This window comes from Lycorma delicatula, chromosome 1, assembly GCF_047948215.1.
Source record: "Lycorma delicatula isolate Av1 chromosome 1, ASM4794821v1, whole genome shotgun sequence".
NCBI classification, from domain to species: domain Eukaryota; kingdom Metazoa; phylum Arthropoda; class Insecta; order Hemiptera; family Fulgoridae; genus Lycorma; species Lycorma delicatula.
In genome coordinates, this window is record NC_134455.1 from 9,607,711 (window position 1) to 9,629,486 (window position 21,776).

The following is a 21,776-nucleotide window of genomic DNA, read 5'->3' on the forward strand; positions in this document are numbered from 1 at the left end:
ACAAATTATCCACCCAGTCATAAGAAAGCTTGCTGCAAAATTTCACAAAATTTGGAAAATAGTTTGGGCATAACTGCATTGCAAACACATAAAATCCCAAGTGGTCAAATTAAAATAGAACTTACACATTTAATCAGTTAAACATGATTATTGTTGTAAAATTCAATTATTACAGACATAATTTACTAAAGAAATTATACTAAGATTATTAAAGTAAAGAAGATATTGAATAAGACTTGCCTTTTCTAGTGATCTTCAAAACTTTCTCTGCATTTTTATGATCATCAAAGTGAATAAATCCAAAATCTTTTATTTTCTTGACTTTAAAAAAAGGTTTAGGTATTAAATACTTCTCAATTTCTTTGCGAATATCATTTTCAAACACATCAGGAGGAATGCAACGTATGAATAGATCAGTAGCCTTCAACAAACAATACATAATTATATTATATTATCGTTCTTAAATGTATTTATATTTTTTTTAAATCTAACAGAAGAAAACTTACCATTTTGTCAATTTTTTCACACCAAGTCAGCAAAGTTTTGATAAATTCAAAATTAGATGCAAAATGTCCATTATAGTCTGTTTATTTAACTGAATCTAAGTTTGCTGTAGATTTAGAACAAATTTAGTACACATCATTGCTCATTATGTTGTACTTAAATTTTATTTGGTACCTTATACTTCATCTACTCTCTACTAAAATTTTAGCTAAAAGATCTGAGGATTGCAGACATTCTTCACTGTAATCAATAACTTATATGGTAATTTAGAATACTGATATTTCTGTAATGATACAATATATCAATATATAATTATATTATTATACATTTCATGCCTACTCTAAACAAAATGCTTGATATGTCCAATAAATATATTCTAAAATGAATCCCATGAGAAATGAACCTTGAATCCCTTCTCTACAACTTCAATCAGTAAATACTGTTGTTAAATGTTTATAGTAAGAACTAAACACATGGAATAAAAATATTTTATATCAGCCTCTAAATTCAGAATACTTTCATAGCATATAACTAATAAACAGCCTGTTTTAATTCCACATAAGATCCATCATTTAGGTATAAATTAATAATTAATTTCAAAATATGGCCTGTCTATCATAATATTAATAACTGAGTAGCATTTACATAATATTTAGTCAAATAGTTTGGTATGTAAATTCTTAACTAGCAGGCTTCAAGTCATTTCTTGTTGTCCTTTCAGTGTTTAAATTGTAGTATCAAACTGCATTTAGGTTTTATGAAATATGCCATCCTATGAATGATACTAATGAATTTAAAAGTGAAGTAGTTAATGCTATTGAATTTCTACCGTTATACATAAGTTCTACAAACACAGTAAAACTGAAGCTACTTCTGAAATAGCCTTCTTAGCTATAATTTTGAAATCATATATCTTATCAGTACTCATAAAACATATCACAAAAATTAACCTTGAACATTCCATGAAACACCATAAATATAGTTTAATCCTCCTTCACTTGTATTTGAATGAAGTGCATTTTTTGTTCTCTTTACCTTAGTTTCATTCATTTACAAGTTCATCATTTAGTTTCCAAGAATATATAGTATATAATGTAGCATAACTATGCAGTTGACTTACCTTTTATAACACCAGCAAACATGTTGACTTACCTTTTATAACTTTATAACACCAGCAAACATTAAGCTACTTGTAAATTGCAAACATATAAGTTTGTTTACATGTAAACATGTAAGCTTATCACATCTTTCATAAAATGTCGCTTGAATTCATTTAGACATAATTTTAATTAATTTTAAAAAAGGACAAAGCATTCACTTAAGTACCTAGAACATTTAAGAAATAGGAACAAGTTAAATTACTATAAAATAAATTTACTTGCCTGTGACACATCATCCATTTGTTTTTCTGGTACAGCCCATCCGACGATTATGTTACGGTCGAACATCTTCAACCCCTTGCAGTACTTTCGTCTGGCTAGAGCTGCACTTCTATGAGTCTCGAATTCAACAAAAATAAATCCTCTGTTTTTATGTGGATCCTTGGGATCAGCAAAAACAAATATATTCATCGCTTCAGGTAAAGCAGCCCTAAATTCACGTTCAATTTCTTCTCGGCTCACTTCTACCGGTAAGTTTTGGAAAAACAGACGGCAATTATTTATCGACTTTTTCACTGACAGATATCTATCTTCTATCGCTACGCCGTTTAATTCGGCTACTGCGCGAGATGCTTCTTCCGAATTCATGTATTGAACATAGCAGTAACCTTTATTTGCCCCACTGAAGCACAACATCAATCTAAGTTTATAAACTTTCCCGACTGAACTAAACATCGGTAGAAGAGTGTCCTCGAAAACAAGTTCAGGTAAATTAGTAACAAAAATTTCGGATCCACTTTCAATTTGCGAACGGTTAATATTTTCTGGCATTTCCAGAATTCTGCAACCGTTAACTTGTTTAATTTTGTAATCTGTTTCGGCTAAAAATCTGTTTAATTTTAACTGATTTTCCAATAGCTTATCTTCAAAACTCATTATTACTTCTAATAAAATATCAAGTGATACTTACTTGTTAATAACGACTAACGCTACGTAGTAAGACAAGCGCTCCTCTAAGGGATAACTAACGGCCGGCCAGTCGTATGTTATGATTGAGTGTAACTTCCCCTCTCGGCGCAAGCAAACTTCCCCTCTCGAAGCAAGCAAACTTCCCCTACTTTCTTTTTAAACTTCTTACGTAATATCACCCTCTGCAGTTTAAACCTACCACCCGATTCGCCGTAGTGTTTTCGAACTAACCATTTGCTTCAGTCTTTTTAAATATTTGTTTCCATTCGTCATGAAATACAGAGATAAATATTTTTTAATAAAAAAATGAATTTAAAAATAAAGGCATTTTAGTCGTCTTACTGAAACCGAATGTGTAAATTAAACAAAAAATAGTTTTATTATAAATTTTGTATTTGTTCTTGCAAGGGTTAATATTTTATTTTAATATTATCGCCGAAAGTAATGAGCATAAACAAAGTAAATAAAATTAAGCTAGAATAATGGATAATAAAGCCGACTTAAAAAAACAAACCAAAAAATAAAAATAATAAACTTATAAATCGTTTTAGAATTAATTTAAACTTTTAGAAGTCAGTCCAAAATAAAAACAACTTAGTTTAGCCTACATAGGCATAGGCTTTAGATTTTTTCCTATTGCTTCAATTTATTTTTATGTAAAATAAGGATAGACCGACAAAGCGTTCACAAAAATGACTTTTTTATTATTGATGCAGTTATTAAAAAAATTTTGAACTGGATCACCAGGAACTTCATTTACAAATATAAAAATAATCATTGATTCAATCCGGTTGAGTAGAGAAAAGATTGGTAAATATATAAAATGCATGTGCATAATCGGAAAAAATCGCTAACAAAACTAGTAGAATGTTTTAATATACTTTAGTTTTCGTTGAAGACTATTTTTACATAAAAATACATTTTTTTTTTTTTTTTGTCTTCAGTCATTTGACTGGTTTGATGCAGCTCTCTAAGATTCCCTATCTAGTGCTAGTCGTTTCATTTCAGTATACCCTCTACATCCTACATCCCCAACAATTTGTTTTACATACTCCAAACGTGGCCTGCCTACACAATTTTTCCCTTCTACCTGTCCTTCCAATATTAAAGCAACTATTCCAGGATGCCTTAGTATGTGGCCTATAAGTCTGTCTCTTCTTTTAACTATATTTTTCCAAATGCTTCTTTCTTCATCTATTTGCCGCAATATCTCTTCATTTGTCACTTTATCCACCCATCTGATTTTTAACATTCTCCTATAGCACCACATTTCAAAAGCTTCTAATCTTTTCTTCTCAGATACTTCGATTGTCCAAGTTTCACTTCCATATAAAGCGACACTCCAAACATACACTTTCAAAAATCTTTTCCTAACATTTAAATTAATTTTTGATGTAAAGAAATTATATTTCATACTGAAGGCTCGTTTAGCTTGTGCTATTCGGCATTTTATATCGCTCCTGCTTCGTCCATCTTTAGTAATTTTACTTCCCAAATAACAAAATTCTTCTACCGCCATAATCTTTTCTCCTCCTATTTTCACATTCAGCGGTCCATCTTTGTTATTTCTACTACAAAAATACATATCATTATGTATATCCTATAGGTATATTCATATATTTACCCATATATACTGTAACAAGACCGGTACAACGGACCTGAGCAACGGATTCTTTCCAATTAAAAAGAAAGTAATGGAAAATATAATAAAGGGAGGAATCCAGAAAGAGGCTAAAAGAAGCCTTTTAATAAAGGTAACAGGTCCCCATTTAACAATCGTCTTTTGTATATTGCCCACTGACACATGTAAACAGATGTCTTTCCGTGAGAAGAGTTATTGGACCAAGGTTTGGATTTCATGGAAAAATGTGAGGGCGGTCGATCATTCTCACGCTTCGAGTTGGGTCCGGTCCTTCAGGTAAAGAGGATAGGAGTATAAATACACCGGGGAAGAGCAGTTAAAAATCAGTTCTATGAGGAGGGTTTTCGATGTGAGTTGTGCGAAATGAGTCTAAGCAGGACGTATGATGTCAGTCGCGAGATGTGAGTTCTGGGAGATGTCAGTCAGCGAGAGTATTATGCGAGGAGGTCACCAAAGGAACGAATTTATTGTTGAATTAAATTCGATGCGATTAAAGTGACGTCACAAATAATTCCAGTACACAAAAACAAGAAATGGTTCAGTGAGTTACTGTAAGACTATGAGTGAAAGAGATAATGTACTAAATTTCATTCATAAATTGTTAGGGTATTTTATTTGTGAACAGCAACGGTAATTGCCGTAAAAGAACTTTATACTTGTATTGTTGTTAATATAACGCTAGTGGTTAAAAGTGTTAAGACCAACGGTTATGCTATGTCTGTTGTCAATGGGACTGAATTCTGGTTTTCATTATTTATCTACCTGTGAATAAATCCTGACGATTACTTTAAATTCTGTTTTGTATATAATCTCTGTTTATTATTATTATTATTATTTTTTTTTTTTTGAGGTTTTTAGGGGCATCGACTACTTTGGTCATTAGCCCCATCCCACTTCAAAAAAAAATAAAAAAAAGGTTCAATAATTCACATTCTCTAGCTGATATGCTAACGAACAAGGAGCTAGCAAGATTGATTCATAAGCAATCTCTGAAGAAGGTATATAAATACACTGTTATGGTTAATGAAGTCAAGAAATTGGGGAGGATCGATAGAGTTGTTAACTTGAGCAAAATGTCCGAAGGACGATTGTGAATTTAGAACTTGCTAGCATGTCGTCATCCTCAGATGGTATAGCTATTAGGCAGGATGGCGATGAAGACTACGAATGTACTAACTGCTGCATTAAGAGCAGAACTTGTTAGTGAAGAAATGCCAGAAGAGGCTAGTATCAAAAGCAAGATCCATGTAATCTACAAGTACTCCATTGAGGGTGCTGGAATTGAGAGGAAGATGATCAAGACGTTTTCCAGAATCAAAAGTAGTAAAAAGGTAAAAATTGGTGAACTCCAAGAAGAAGTCTGTGAAGCAGCTCCTGCTATACCAGTATGGAAGTTATTGAAATGTGAGGGGCGTAAAAATGGCAATAAGTATTATATCAGCTTTCCAGGGAAATATTCCTCCTTGACGAGCGACGTGGTCAGTAATAGTGAAGAACCAAAACCAGAAACATTGATAGTGAATGTTAAGGTCTCTTGTGCAGAATTATTTAAAACAGTTAAATTTGGAGTGAGAGGTTGGAACCAACACTGAGATTTTATCAATATGCAAGGCTGCGTGCTACAACTTGGAAATTAGGATTCGTGAAGATAAGGAGAAAACATATAGCTTTAGGAAGGTCAGTTTAAAAGATATCAAAATTGCACCTAAACAAAGATTATCGGCGATCAGAATCCGGAACCTTCAAATGGATGTACTGAAGCTGAAATCAAGGAAAGTCTGGAAGTAGTGTTAAACAAACAGCCGAAGGGCTTCAAATTTGTGACGATTAGAGCCGGCTATGGGGCTCGAGAGTGGTTATTGCTAAAATGGCGTTCATCCAAGCCAGTGTACCATCTCAGAAGATGATTAAGGTTGGCCTGGTTACTTATGCTAGTAGTTGTTGAGTTCTGACCATCGCTTTGATGAAGGGCATTCAGCAGAATTGTAGACCGAGCTAATTGTTTCAATTGTGGCTAGCCAGCGCACAGGTAGTGCCGTGCACATACAGAGTGCCGTAGCATCAGTAAATATCTCATATTTGTTGTGGAGGCACATCGTACCAGGAATCTACACTACAGCATTGGAAGAAGCGACCAAGTGAACAAGAGAAACTCCGGGAAGAGAGGAGATAACTAAATAAATCATGAAGATATTCCAGTCCAGCCTTAACTACCAGTTGGCTCCCGAAATGATGTTGCAGTATGTGTATGTGCTGGATGCAGATGATTCTTATATTGGAACCCTATGATCTACAGCAACAATATGGATGGGTGTCTGTGGAGGATGGTAAAGCTGCAATTAAAATTCATGCTCATACTCAATTGTACAGTGTTCCACTAAAAAGGATATGCTGGAGCTTGTATAAACAATCATTTTTACAACAGCTTTGTCTCATCCATGTAGATAGAGATTGGACAGAGACAATATTACTTAGACTAACTAGAGATATAAGGCAGCACCAGGTAGCCAAAATCTATGGTTACTTTAATGCATAGGTGCGAAGTGGAGCAGTAGGTGAACGGATGGATATTCTTCGACATTTTCTCAAAGCTTGAGTTAGCATTAATCAATAAGGGGTAGACTTATACTTTCTAGAGGAATGATCCAGGGGAGATGGGTTCCATTGTCGACCTAACCTTTGTTAATGACAGTCTGGCAGGCCGAATAAGGGAGTGAAGAGTATGAGAAAGTTTTAAAGTTAGCAATCACAAAGTTATCTTTAAGAAGCTAGTTTATGAGATGAGTAAAGGAGATCGCAGTTCAAGCTCATCAGATTGGAGCATAAAACAATTTGACAAGCAAGTTTTTCTTGGGTCTCTATTTTTGACAGAGATTAATGTGATGAACATGCGTGGAGAAAAAGTGGATCAGCTTGTGCAGTTTATCCGCGACTTGTGACAATGTGCTACTGCGGCGATATGTCGGCAGGAACTATACTCTGGCATATTGGTGCAGTGAGGATATTCGCCTTAACAGGAAGGAGTGTCATGAAGTTCAGAGATTGATGATGCAGAGCTGAACGAATATAATGAAGTTGTATTAAATTTTTTATAAAGGAGGTAGCAGAAAAGAGCTGAATAAACCAAAGGAGAGCAATAAGCAGTGATTGAACTAACTTGTTAAGGAGGTCAATAAGCTATTCCCAGCTTAGATTTGGCTTTTTTTTAAATTAATTGCCATTTCATTATCAAACCACAAGCAACAGTTTACAAAAAAAAAAAAAAAAAAAAAAAAAAAAAATAGAGACGTACTTTTAAGTTAATGATGTGTATTATTTATTACATACATTAAAACCAAGAACTGAGTCAATACATATTAGTAGAAAACCAAATTAAGCAAATACCAGATAACTTATCTGGTGTTGGATAAAAACACATTTTAGGAATAGATCAGAAGTCATTTTAGAATATCATTTAATTTTCAAAAAAACAGCAGTAAGACACACATGACTGGATACCTCTTAGTTCATATCAAAAAGCTAAACATACATATAAATAAAGAGAAAAATAAACTAAGTTACAGTCAAAAGGTGGGTTTTAAGGAAATTATATCATCCTTTTTTAAGTATTTATCAAGTTCTAGCCAAGTGGCATCAAGATCCACTTACTAACTTTCCAGGTTGAATTTTACTCCTTAATAACCTAAAATACTATAAAACTGACATGAATGAAATAAAACATAACAATACAGATTAAATTCAACTTTAAATAAGTGTTATGTTTTGGTAGGAAGTCACAGATCTTCAGTTAATCATGAATTCAGTTAATTGTGAAAGATGAATAATAAAGTGTATAGAAATAGATACATTAATAAAATGCAATATAATTTAAAGAAAAAAATCAATCCATTCATACTAATATAAATAAAAAGATACCATTCCATCACCAGTCAGTACTAACTAGTCATCTCTGACTTCCCCATGGAATTAAGCAATTATTGTTAAATAAAAATTAATGAACTATAAATTACAAAGAAAAAATGACACATCTAAATACTTGTATATGGAAGAATGCAAGTAACCACATACTAAAGTCAGGTCATTGTGGAGGTTGAACTATTTGTGCTCATCCAAATGATGATGATGATATTTTAAATAACAACTGCACAGTTCAAACAGGCATTAATACTAAGTAACAGAATATCAGAACTCAACATCCCATGTGGACTTAGGGTGGCATTTAGTTTTACAAAAAACAGCAGAATACACTGCTGAGTTTCAGGGTGTGAATTCAAGCATTAGAATGCACACCAGAATTTTTCAAAAATGATTCTTATGAGATTGCTTGAATTTCTTTATTCTTTATGAGGTGGTATCTTACCATAACATGATGTCTGTTATTTAGATTCAGGTATGATGTGCAATGGGTATGATCTTGTCTTTTTTAAGTAATGTAACAGAAATATTAAAGCATCCTGGGCACCCAGTGTGTACATATATTTCATTAATTTAAATATGTAAGACAATCTCATTAAGTATAATAGATCATAAGATTTTAAGAAACAAAGGCTGGAACAAATTGGGAAGTTGGCTCCGTAGAAACTTTATCACTGATCCTGTACATCACATCAACATTCACATGGTTTTCCACTTTGAGAGTCATTGGGCACGTTCTTTCAGTATATTAAACAACCAGATCCATTTTCTTCCATACTATCACTTATGGTACTATTATACTCCATAAACTCACAAATCTAATGATAAATTTCACTATAATTCATGTAACACAATTACAAGCATATTTATTAACCGAAGTACCATTTGATTAACTTGATGATATTTAATGCTGAATTAAACCATGAATATAAACAACTTGTAAGATGAATTTTTGTGATTTGTCAATGAATAAACTAAAACCATGTACTTATACAGTGGCAACTGCCTACATGTATAGGATAATAATTCAAAATGCCCTCTGGATAACTCTTGTGAAATCTTTATTTTACATTTTTAAACCAGTAATCAATGAAAAGTTTAGTAAATCTTTCCTGAATGAACATTCTTATTATTGTTGATTTCTCATTAAATTTTTAAAAAAATTTGATGTTTAATATTTTTGCACACCGTTCTGCAATAAATGTTACTCTTAAAATAATTTCAATATATATATATTTATTTATTGAGTAGAGTAAATTAAGTGAAATGGCTGGCACATGATTTTGCTTTGCTTAAATTTTTGTTTTTACTTTAAAAGTTTTAATTTTTACCTTGGTTTTAATTATATTTTTACATTTTAATTTTTACTTAAATGATTTTAATTGATTAATCTTTATAACTCCCTCTATGAATCATGAGACCTTGCCAATGGTGAGGGGGCTTGAGTGCTCAGTGATACAGAGTAGCTGGACCAAAAGTGCAACCATATCGGAGGTATTTGTTGAGAGCCAGAATAAGGAATGATTCCTGAAAGAGGGCAGCAGCTTTTTCAGTAGTTGTTAAGGGCGTACGTCAGGACTTATCAACAACAGCCATATCAACAACACTCAATTTTCTGAGTTCTGCACAGAGCTGAAAGCAATGAAAAACTACAGCTGCTTTTTTCCCAAGAAAATGTAACACTCTGTAGTAACAAAGACAGAGGCGCCTTCCTTGATAAAATATTCTGGAGGTAAACTAGTGCCCCGTTCAGATCTTCGGGTAGGATCTATTAAGAAAGGGGTCACCAGAAAATTAAAAAAATAACATTCTATGAGTCGGAGCGTGTAATGTTAGAAGTCTAAAAAAAGTTGGTAGGTTAGAAAATTTAAAGAGGGAAATGAATAGATTAAATGTAGATGTAGGAATTAGCAAGGTTAGGTGGGAAGAGAACTTTTGATCAGGTGATTTTAAAATAATTAACACAGCTTCAAATAAAGGGCAGGCAGGAGTAGGTTTCATGATTAAGAAGATAGGGAAGAGAGTAGAGCATTTCAAAATGCACAGTGACAGAATCATTGAAATAAGGATTAAATCAGAACCTAATCCAACGATTGTTGACATCTATATGCTTACAAGGGCCTGTGATGATGATGAGATAGTGTGTATTAATTGATGAAGCAATTAAACACATAAAAGGAGGTTGAAAATCTAACAATACTTGGAGATTGGAAAAGGCAAGGAAGGAAATATTGTGGGTGAATGTGGGCTGGGCAAAAGGAATGAGAGAGGGGACTGATTTATAGAGTTTTGCACAAAGTATAATTTAGTTATTGCCAACACCCATCCCAACCCCATAAGAGGAAGACACCCACTTTGTGATGCTACCGGTTGTAACACCACCTCCTCCATTCCAATTTGCCAACACCCAGTTTAAAAATCATAATAGAAGAATATACACATGGAAAAAACCATGTGATATTGTAAGGTATCAGATAGATTATATCATGGTTAAGCAAAGATTTAGAAATCAACTCTTTCTTCCTTTTTCCTGTTTAGCCTCCGGTAACTACCGTTTAAATAATTCTTCAGCGGATGAATGAGGATATGTATGAGTGTAAATGAAGTGTAGTCTTGTACATTCTCAGTTCGACCATTCCTGAAATGTGTGTTTAATTGAAACCCAACCACCAAAGAACACCAATATTCACGCTCTAGTATTCAGCTGATTTGGGAAGACGCGTTCACCACTAGACCAACCCGGTGGGTTTAGAAATCAACTTGTCGACTGCAAAGCTTACCCTGAAGCAGAGCAACCATAATTTAATGATAATGAAATGTAGGGTTTAAAAACCTGAACAAAAGGTGTCAGATGAGTCGGTGGAATTTAGAGAAGCTTGAGGAAGAGGAAGGAAAGATTTTTTATTTTTGAGGAGAACATTGCAAGAGGTCTGAGTAAAAAAGATAAGGTAGAAAATATAGAAGAAGAATGGGAGAATGTTAAAAAGGTAATTCTTAAATCAGCAGAAAGGAACTTAGGCGGAACAAAGAGAACTGGTAGAAAACCTTGATGTCAGAGTATATAATGCAGCTGATGGATCAACATAGAAAATATAAGAATATTAGTGATGAAGTAAGTACAAGGAACTTACGACAATTAAGAAATACTATAAACAGTAAGTTCAAACTAGCAAAAGAAGAGTGGATTAATCAGAAGTGGAAAGTGAAATGAACATTGGTAAAATAGACGGAGTATACAGGAAAGATAAAAGAAAATTTTGTGGTACATAAATTAAAATCTAATAATGTGTTAATCAAAGATGTTACACCGATTTATAACACGAAAGTAAATGTCAATAGGTGGGTGGAATATATTGAAGAGTTATACGAAGGAAATGAGTTAGAAAATGGTGTTATAGAGGAGGAAGAGGAAGTCGAGGAGAATGAAAGGGGAGAAACAATACTGAGATCTGAATTTAAGAGAGCATTAAAAGATTTGAATGGCAGAAAGGCTCCTGGAATAGACCGAATTACTGCAGGATTACTGCGCAGTGCAGGTGAGGAAGCGACAGATAGATTATACAAACTGGTGTGTAATATTTACAAAAAAGGGGAAGTTCCATCAGACTTCAAAAAGAGTGTTATAGGCATGATACCAAAGAAAGCAGGAGAAGATAAATGTGAAGAATAAAGAGCAATCAGCTTAACTAGTCATACATGAAAAATCTTAACCAGAATTCTGTACAGAAGAATTGAGAGGAGAGTGTAAGTGTTAGGAGAAGACCAATTTGGTTTCAGGAAAAGTACAGGAACAGGGGAAGCAATTTTAGCGCTCAGATTAATAGTAGAAGGAAGATTAAAGAAAAACAAACCAACGTACTTGGCGTTTATAGACCTAGAAAAGGCATTCGATAACGTAGACTGGAATAAAATGTTCAGCATTTTAAAAAAATTAGGGTTCAAATACAGAGATAGAAGAACAATTGCTAACATGTACAGGAACCAAACAGCACCAGTAATAATCGAAGAACATAAGAAAGAAGCCGTAATATGAAAGGGAGCCAGACAAGGATGTTCCCTAACTGCGTTACTTTTTAATCTTTACATGAAACTAGCAGTTAATGATGTTAAAGAACAATTTAGATCCGGAGTAACAGTACCAGGTGAAAAGATAAAGATGCTATGATTTGCTGATGATGTAGTAATTCTAGCCGAGTAAAAAAGTTTTAGAAGAAATGATGAATGGCATGGACGAAGTCCTATGCAAGAACTACCACATGAAAATAAACAAGAACAAAATGAAAGTAATGAAAAGTATTAGAAATGATTAAGATGGACTACTGAATGTAAAAATAAGAAGAGAAAAGATTATGGTGGTAGAAGAATATTGCTAGTTAGGAAGTAGAATTACTAAAGATGGATGAAGCAGGAACAATATAAAATGCCGAATAGCACAGGCGAAATAAACCTTCAGTCAGAAACATAATTTGTTTACATAAAAAATTAATTTAAACATCAGGGAAACATTTTTGAAAGTATGTTTACTGCGTAGCTTTATATGGAAGTGAAACTTGGACAATTGGAGAAGAAAAGATTAGAAGCTTTTGAAATGTAGTGCTATAGGAGAATGTTAAAAATCAGATGGGTGGATAAAGTGACAAATGAAGAGTTGTTGCGGCAGATTGATGATGAAAGAAGCATTTGGAAAAATATAGTTAAAGAAGGAGACAGACTTATATGCCACATATTAAGGCATCCTGGATTAGTCCCTTTAAAATTGGAGGGACAGGTAGAAGAGAAAAATTGTGCAGACAGGCAACGTTTGGAGTATGTAAAACAAATTGTTAGGGATGTAGGATGTAGGGTGTATACCGAAATGAAATGACTAGCATTAGGTAGGAAATTTTGGAGAGCTGCATCAAGCCAGTCAAATGATTGAAAGAAAAAAAAATCTTTATAATTTTAAACAATTTTCTTATATTTTATGTTTTTATATCTTTTTTGATTATAATTTTTTTTAAATTAAAAAAAGTTTTAAAAATTTTACATACGATTTTGAAGTGTGATAAGTTAAATTTAATGTTTATTAAACATTTAAAAATGTTTAATAAAATTTAATTGTTTTTAAAATATTTTTAACATTTACAAGTGAGAAGTAATATGTTATCATGGATTGCAATTTTGTGATATATATGTATGAATTCGCAACTGATGATGCGAATCAAGTTCACAAAAGCGCTTTTGTTTGTGTAATGAAATAAGGTAAGTCATCCTATTTCAATTATTCTGTACTTAGGGTTGATCTATTAAATAAAATTATATATATATATATATATATATATATATATATATAATGTATTACTTATATAACAATATATAAATAGCTTGATTTTATTATTTTATAACTGGTTGAATAATGTCAATAATATTGACATTAAAATATAATTAGTTAAATAATGTCTAAATATAATTAAAATTTATATACAGTAGGCTCTTGATAATCTGACACATATCGGGCAGCCCTGCTGTCAGATTACTGGAATTATCTTAATTTCAATAAAATAACCAACAGAAAATGTTTTGTACTTTCATAAATATTTATTAATTTGAATAACTGTTGTAATTTGATTAAGAAAATAACAATAATATAATTAACTGCATACTCAAAAGAAAAATACTGGTCAGAAGTTTTTGCTTTAATGGACAGTTCAAAATTATTTTCTCGCAAACATTTTAATGTTAAAATATCAGCAGCTGTCACTTCATTTTCTTTAGCCCACTTGATACACACACCATTGTTTTGGCAGGAATCTTACCCCATGCTTGTGCAAGATCAAGCACAACATCCTAAGGATCACTTTTACCACTGACATTATCTTTTACAAATTTTTATATTTTTTTGCAAGTTATAAATCATTGCATGTCCAATTCTGTCCAGTAAACCTATGTCACCACCAATTTTTTCATCTTTGTCAATCCTTTTAAGAAAGAATTTCTGCTTTTTGAAATAAACTTAACGTGATGTACTTACATTTTTGTGGTTTCAAGTCTTCAAACTAAAATAATGAAGTTCAGATACTGTTTAAGATATGGAAAACTAGACACATTAAAATGAATAAGACAACTAAACCTGGCACATGATCATGTGATACTGAGACGTGTAGTAAGATATTGTAACAAGTTAAATGCTGTCTGCACACCCTGGTACTGTACAATTCGTAGAATATAAGTGTATTCCATGTAATCACAGCCTACTCAATTAAAACATCATATTCACCTGAGTGGTGAATATGATGTGTTTTAACCATGGCTGAGTGCTATGGTAACTCACTGTTTTATGAGTTGTGATGGTGTGCATAAAAGTAGGAAGTAAACAAAAAATTGTGATATTACACAAATTGCTTCTGCAGTTAGACAAAAAGTATCGGATTACTGGAGGTGTCAGACTAAACAATGTCAGATTATCGAGGGCCAACTATATATAAAAACAGAATGTCATGACTGATTCATAATTAACGCCAAGCAAATTTACTGAAGGTTAAATTGATGACAAGAAAGGACTTTTTTGAAATTCAATTTTAAAGGGTTAAAATGGGGTAACATTAAATTTTATTAATGTTTTGTGTATAATCTTCATGTGAATATCTAAAAACTAGTTTCTAGAATTTTTGAAATTCTGAGTTTAAAGGGTTAAAATACAGTAAAATTAGTTTTATTTATTTTTTAATTATCTAACCATTTTGTAATTTCTCGGTAACAACTAGTTATCAATCTTATTGTTGTGTGTAATCTTCATATGAATACCCTGTGGTAAATCTACTTGTGGACAGTGGCGAGTCGTCTCTAGAATATACGAAATCAGATTATATGCTTCTCATATGGCTTGTATTAAAGTACAACCAAATCATCTCACCTTTGGTGCAGTATTCTACAACCTGCACGTTAATCAATATGAGGAACGGCCAAGTTCTAATAGTCGTCAGAACTCATTGCCTTTTCTTATCTCTAGCCCCCTTGGAGGCCTTCTCTCATGAATTACTGCTTTAGTATTGTTTGATATCAAATAAAGGACACGAATCCAGTTGTCTTACGATAAAACTTTTTGAATACTGTAAATCCTAATGCTATTTTTTATACAGAGCTCTAGACATGATAATTCTGTTGGTTGTGCTTTTGTGGTTGGTAATAAACAGATATGTTTCACCTTTCCAGCATCACCAGTTTCCATTGCTTTGCTGTATGTTATTAACAGGGCCTTAAAAATACTTAGCTCATCATTCTGAAATATACTTATCTGTTCATATCCCACGACTGCCTTGTAGGTGATTAGCGACATACATTCTAGACAACCAGATGTCTGTGATCTCTGAAATAACCCAGCATAACACAACTGTGAGCTTCTCCTGAATCCCTAGTCTAATTGGAATTTCAGGTAAAGAGCATGCTGATCATGTAAAAGAGGCTTGTTTGCAGCCTCCTTTCAATAATCATGTTGTTTCGAACAATCTTGTCTGTCTTCTGAAAAGGTGGTTCGTGATGAGAATTCCTTCCATCAAAAATAAACTTTGTTCACTGAAGGACAAAGTCACCATGAAGCTCTCATGCAGGAATAACTGTCAAGAGGAGGTTATTATTTGCCAATGCATGAATAGGGCACACTAAACTTACTCATGGCCACCTAATGAATCAGACCGATGCACCTGTTTGTGTTCACTACAACTGCCAATTAACAACACACCACTTCCTTGTGAACTTCCCATGTTATGCAGTATTGCGACAGAAATTTAAATTAGGAGCTTACATCCAATATATTCTAGGAAAAATATGATAATGTTATCAAATATCTTGTCATTTCTTAAGGCCACACATCAGTATTCGAGTATTTAATAATCATTGTAATATGTTGTTTAGTGTTTTAGTTTTTTTACTATTCTTTCTGTGTTATTGGGCACTTTGTTAATTTTATTTTTTATAATTACTGTAATTTTGCTTACATATCTGTGACATTTAGTGTTTGTTATTATAGAATTAGTTTGTTTATTGTAGAAGCATTGCTTCTAGGCGTTAATAAAGGTATTGGGCGCACAACAAAGATGTGCATCCTAAAAAAACCAAAAAAAGAAGAAACAATTCGTTTTATTTAAAAATTAATTTTTAGATTTTTTTTTAAATTCGGAGTTTAAATGATTAAAAATATGGAAATATTAAATTTTACTATTTTTTTAATTTCTCTGGAACACGACTAAATCACTTGATTTCAATGTTTTTTTTTACATTTTTGCCATTTTATGCTACTCATCATCCTGACCGCCAAAGGTGAAGACATCAGAGGAATTAATTTTTGTGTTCATGTTCAAATTCTGATTATGTAATTTCACGAGCAAAGCCACAATGGCAAATGCTAATATATATATAAATAATATTTAATATACATCATTATTATATTTTAAGGTTACATAAATTTTTAGGGGAATATCTATATTTTTTAAAGTTTAGATCACGTTACAATTATTTGGTGGCCAATCAAACCAGTACTCACATACTACATTAATCATACTTTATATTGTTATATGATGTTGGTTCCTTTTAATATCTATTACAATTAAAGAATTACACAGATTTAAAATTTTTAATTTAGAATATTTTTTAAAACATGCAGTTGGCGTAAATGAGTGATGGCAGCAATGTATTCCGCATAACCTCCTCTGTAACCACATGTTCTTGAACTGTTGATATCTCTTTTAGTTTTTGTGTTATTGTTATTTAAGTGCAATGTGTTTAAGTGTTAATAGCGATTTTCAGAAGCAAAAATACAACATAAATTTTTGTGTGAAACTGGGGAAAACTTTCACAGAAACACTTTAACTTTTAAAACAAGTTTACAAAGATGATGCAATGTTACGAATGGTTTTTACAACTAAAAGTGGTCCTCAATCAATTGAAGATGACCCTTGACCAGGAAAGCCTTCAACTTCAACTGATGACACCCGCGTTCAGAAAATCAATGACCTGATGCATGCAAATCGCCAACTGACTTTTAGAGAACTTTCAAAAGAGGTTAGCATTTCAATTGGATCATGCCATGACCTTTTTACTGAAAAATTGAACACGCATCGAGTTGCAGTAGTGTTTTTTCCTTAGTTGATGACTTAACACCAGAAAAAACATTGAGTGGATATTTGTCTGCAACTTCTTAAACAAGCCAATGACAATGAAACAATCATGCAAAGGATCATAACAGGAGACTAAAGCCGGGTTTACAGCTACAACATTGAGACGTAAGATCAATCATCACAATGGATGGCAAAGGATCTCCACGCCTCAAGATCCATTGTCAACATGATGTCTGTTTTTTTCAATTTTAATGGAATTATGCATTTTGAATTCTTGCCTCAAGGTAAATCAGTGAACCATGCGTAGTAAGGCGTTTTACAATGGTTTGTAAAAAAATCCACAAAAAGAGATCAGAGTTGCGACGAGACAACTGATAGTTCCTTCACAACAACAATGTGTCTTCACACTCAGCTTTGTCAGTTCATCAGTTTTGTGCCAAAAATCCGATGACTGTCCTTCCTCAGCTACCCTACTCACCAGACCTGGCTCCTTGTGATTTTTTTCTTAATTCTGAAATTAAAATCAGTGATAAAAGGACGACGTTTTGAGACTACTGATGACATTAAAGAAAATTCATCACAGACCTTATGGCCATTTCAAATGAAGCTATCCAGGACTGCTTTGTAAAGTGGAAACAGTGTGTGAAAATTTTGCTGAGAAAGTGTGTGAATAGTGGAGGGAAATACTTTAAAGTTGTTAAGGACCAATAATCTGTAAAATTAATATTAAAAAAATAAAGTTTGATTATTATTTTATGAACAGACCTTGCACGCTAAGTTAATATAATTTATTTATCTGTTCTTTTGATGGTTTTATGCCCTTTTGTTTTTCAATTATTAAAAAGGTAGTTTTCCACCATTTTAGGGCTTTACACTTGAATTACAAAATTAATATTTATATATTTTAGTAAATCTCACATTAGTGCAATTGAACCAACTTGACAACTTGCACCATCATTTTAATCTCGACTGCCACTTGAGATGAACCAACAACTGATCAGGGCCATTCATGTATTTTTGTAATCATCGAATAATGTTTAATCCGAATTCAAATCAAAATCAAGATCAAAGACAAAAGTGTTCATATACATGCATACTAAATTCAATAACAACTGTTCATTCATTGAGAAAGGAAATAATTATATATGAAAAAATACATAATAAAAAAGGTGCCAAATATAATATTGTTACTAGAGTATTTAATTTCATCATTGATCAATAATTCTATGGAATATAAATGAAGCTACTAATAAAATATTTAAAAAGATCTTTTTTACTCTTGAATTAACTAGCTGCTGAGAATAAAATCCTATAGCCATTCAGATCATATGGTGTCTACATCACTGTAACATACAATGATTTTCTTTATAAACGATATGTATACAAACATCAAGTGCAAATTAAAATAAATGTACTGCCTGATGCATTACATTTTCATAGAATCTAACCCAAGTACTGGGATCTGGGTAATTAGACTCTCTTGCATGACAATGCTCTGGTACACATGGCAACAGTTTTAACACATTATTACAACGCAAATCAAATCACCATCTTATCCCACCCGACTTGGCTCCAGCAGACTATTTTCTGTTCCTGAAACTAAAGTTGAAGATGAAAGGCTGCTTTTTCAATGACATTTCAGCCATCCAAAGGGTTTGCACCGAGCAGTTGAAGGCGATCCCACAAAGTGATTTCTCCAGAGCATTTGACAGGCTCTACCAGCACTGCAATGAGTGTAAAACTAGAGAAGGGTCAACGTACAGGGCTCATAAGAGTAAATTCATTTATCTTTAAATCTGTATTCTTATTTAATTAAGTTCGGGAACTTTTCAGACATACTGTGTATATTTAGTTAATAGGGTAACAAAGGAATGTGTAGGAGGTATAAACTAAGAGGAAAACAATGACCAGCACATATAAAACAAATAACAAGAGGATGTAGAATGTTATAATCATGTTAAAGTTAAGAGATTAGCAAATAAATGAAAAGTAAAAGAGAAATGGCATCAATCCAGCCAAATTTTTTTTTAAATTTCATACCATCCATTAAAGAAAATTAGCTGCAAATATTCTACTAAAATACAAATGCTATAAATTACTTTCCTTCCAGCTCAGGAATGTTTTACAATTAATAAATAAAATGTGACATCTTTAAATATTTTTAATTTTCAAATCTATCGTGAAAAAATTATCACACTTCATTTCATTTAAACAATCTCTTAAAGACATGATTAATTACACTAAAAAAAAGTTATTACATTTCAAGAAAAAGCCGAGTAACACTTTTAAGTCTAGGGATAAAATTAGATTACAAAGAAACTTTTGCAAATGAATTTTTATTGTATAAATAGAATTTAAATATCAAAACATTTTAATAATTTTATAACAAACATTTCATAAAAATATAAGTATAAATCTGTATTTTGTATAAATATAAAAAAATGAGTTTCAGTTCTACAGCTGTACAAATAATCCATTAATAGAAATATTTTATTGCTCTATTACAAAACTAACTGTATAAAATCAGAGAGAACATGATTTCTACGCTGCCAGAAGTAATTCAGATCATGCCACTGATCACTAGATCAGATTTGTTGTTTATAACTTAACATTTGAATTAAAATAACATCATTCTATATGGTGGTTAACTTCATACTCCTTTAATTCTTGATAAATTAACTCCTTCCATTGTTCTACTGTGTGCTCCCTTTCATCCACTGAGTCATCGTAAGGATCAGGGGCAGGCTGAAATAATAAATGTAATAAAAGAAAAAGAAGCCAAATGAATATAAATTATATGACATGAGACAAAGAATGTAAATCAAATATAGCATGCCAAACTTAAATACATGACTGATCAATTACATGTACACAATCTGTCAATAAGAGATTTTAACAAACTAGATAGATTTGCTGGATAAACAAAATATATTGAAAAATTTAGAGTGTAAATTTAAAATGAATTTAAATAGCAGTCATAATTTATACAGTTGGACTGAAATTTGTAGAGAATTTACAAATAGATTGAATAAATAAAAATGATTAACAGTATAACTTAAGTAATAACTGAATAATGAATGCAAATTATTTAAATTATAATAAATAGAAGCATTTTAATTCTGAAGAAACAAAAACACATTAAGAGTTTGAGTTCAGTAAAGGAACTGAATCTTCCAACTGACTTAATGAATTAAAAATAGATTACACAGATATGACAGAAACAGATAGAAAAAAATAAATTTTAATATTTCTCTAAGTGTCATACCATTTCTTGAATTGCTTTTTTGTGTACATTACATATCTGTAAATAGAATTTTTCTATCACTCTAAATTTTAAATATATTATGCTTCAAAAAAAATTAAGGGAAAATATAGTTAAAATCTGTAAAATTTATAATTTTGCATGGTCATACCTGCTTTAGAATGATTTCGCCGATGCCTTTCTTTTACAAATAGTCTTTCTTTTACACATCCTGAATTAATATCCAACAGTAATCGGCTAGCATGTTAATATTCAATTTCCCTTTTTTAGAGGCTTTTTATCATAAAAATGTCTTTATGGAAAAGATCACCGTATTTGTCACTTATGTCTCCAGGGTTATCCAGGAAAAAATCCAGTTGTGAGAGGAGGAAATATATTTTAAAAGACATATTACATCCCATAGCGCTGCAAGAAGCAAGACATTGACTAGCAATATTGTGGTAATTGTCAGATTTTTGTTTGCCGAGAAAATGTTTGCAAACGTCTTCAAATGAAGCCCAAGCTGCACTTTCTACATTATTTAACATCGAGTTAAATAACATTATCTTTGACTGACTATCTTATTTGAGAACCAACAAATATTCTTTCTTTAATTTTTCATTCACTTACATTTCAAAGTTTCTGCCTGACATACAAAAATCCGGTACTATTCTTCTTCACTGCTTTTACAAAATATTTCATTAGTCCTAGCTTCATATGGAGAGGGGATAAAAATATTTTTTTTGGTTCAACTAAGGGCTCATGAATAATATTTTTCCCATTTGGAGTTAAGTTGTCTTGTTTCTTCCAATCTTTGGTGACATAATGTTTACCCCTAGCTCGGCTGTCCCATTTGCAAAGAAAACATCTACTTAGTATAGCCTAACTGCATGCCTAACAAAATAACTATAACTTTCAAATCACCACATATGTTGCCGCTGTTTTTTATAATTTATTTTTTCAAGAACAACTTTCATCACATGGTATGTCTCTTTCAAATTAATATCATAAGCAATTGGCATCGAAGGATATTTGTTAACATTGTGTAGTAGAACCACTCTTAAACTACACTTGAATGAATCTATGAAAAGGCGCCAGTCCTCAGGTTTATGAACTTGTCCTAGGTGCAACATAAACTCATCAATATTTGTGCAATAAACCAAATTATTTTCATCAATAAAGTACTGAGAAAGTTCTTTTTGTCGGCTTTGAAAGCCCAAACTTTTTGTATTTTTTTAAGTAAATTCCAATCTTGCAGTCTTGTTCCTAGCAATTCAGCTTGATTTTTTGATAAATTTAAATCCCTATCAAAG

General features: G+C 32.1%; 2 protein-coding genes across 10 annotated transcripts in view; both read right to left on the reverse strand.

Annotated features, from left to right (window-relative positions):
- Positions 1-208: 208 nt before the first annotated feature.
- LOC142322259 (putative RNA-binding protein 46) lies at positions 209-2,637 on the reverse strand. The gene is made up of 2 exons (XM_075361544.1): positions 1,887-2,637; positions 209-421 (listed from the first exon to the last, which is right to left on the reverse strand). The coding sequence occupies exons 1-2, from the start codon at positions 2,538-2,540 to the stop codon at positions 209-211; spliced, it is 867 nt and encodes a 288-aa protein (XP_075217659.1). The 5' UTR covers positions 2,541-2,637.
- A 16,905-nt stretch (positions 2,638-19,542) lies between these two features.
- The window catches only part of LOC142325365 (stress-activated protein kinase JNK-like), a 55,586-nt gene continuing 53,352 nt past the window's right edge, over positions 19,543-21,776 (reverse strand). For 8 of the 9 annotated variants that reach the window (XM_075367334.1, XM_075367413.1, XM_075367093.1 and 5 more), the window contains one exon: positions 19,543-19,967. In XM_075367334.1, coding sequence (XP_075223449.1) covers positions 19,851-19,967 — 117 coding nt within the window. In that variant the 3' untranslated portion in view covers positions 19,543-19,850. The remainder of the gene's footprint in view (positions 19,968-21,776) is intronic. The other variant, XM_075367674.1, reaches the window with a different exon arrangement.

Excerpts from the sequence above, each read along its gene's own strand:
- LOC142322259 (XM_075361544.1), bottom strand. The coding sequence starts at position 2,540 with ATGAGTTTTGAAGATAAGCTATTGGAAAATCAGTTAAAATTAAACAGA. Across the intron at positions 422-1,886 it reads AAATGGATGATGTGTCACAG|GCTACTGATCTATTCATACG; the intron begins GCAAGTAAATTT and ends TGTTTGTTGAAG.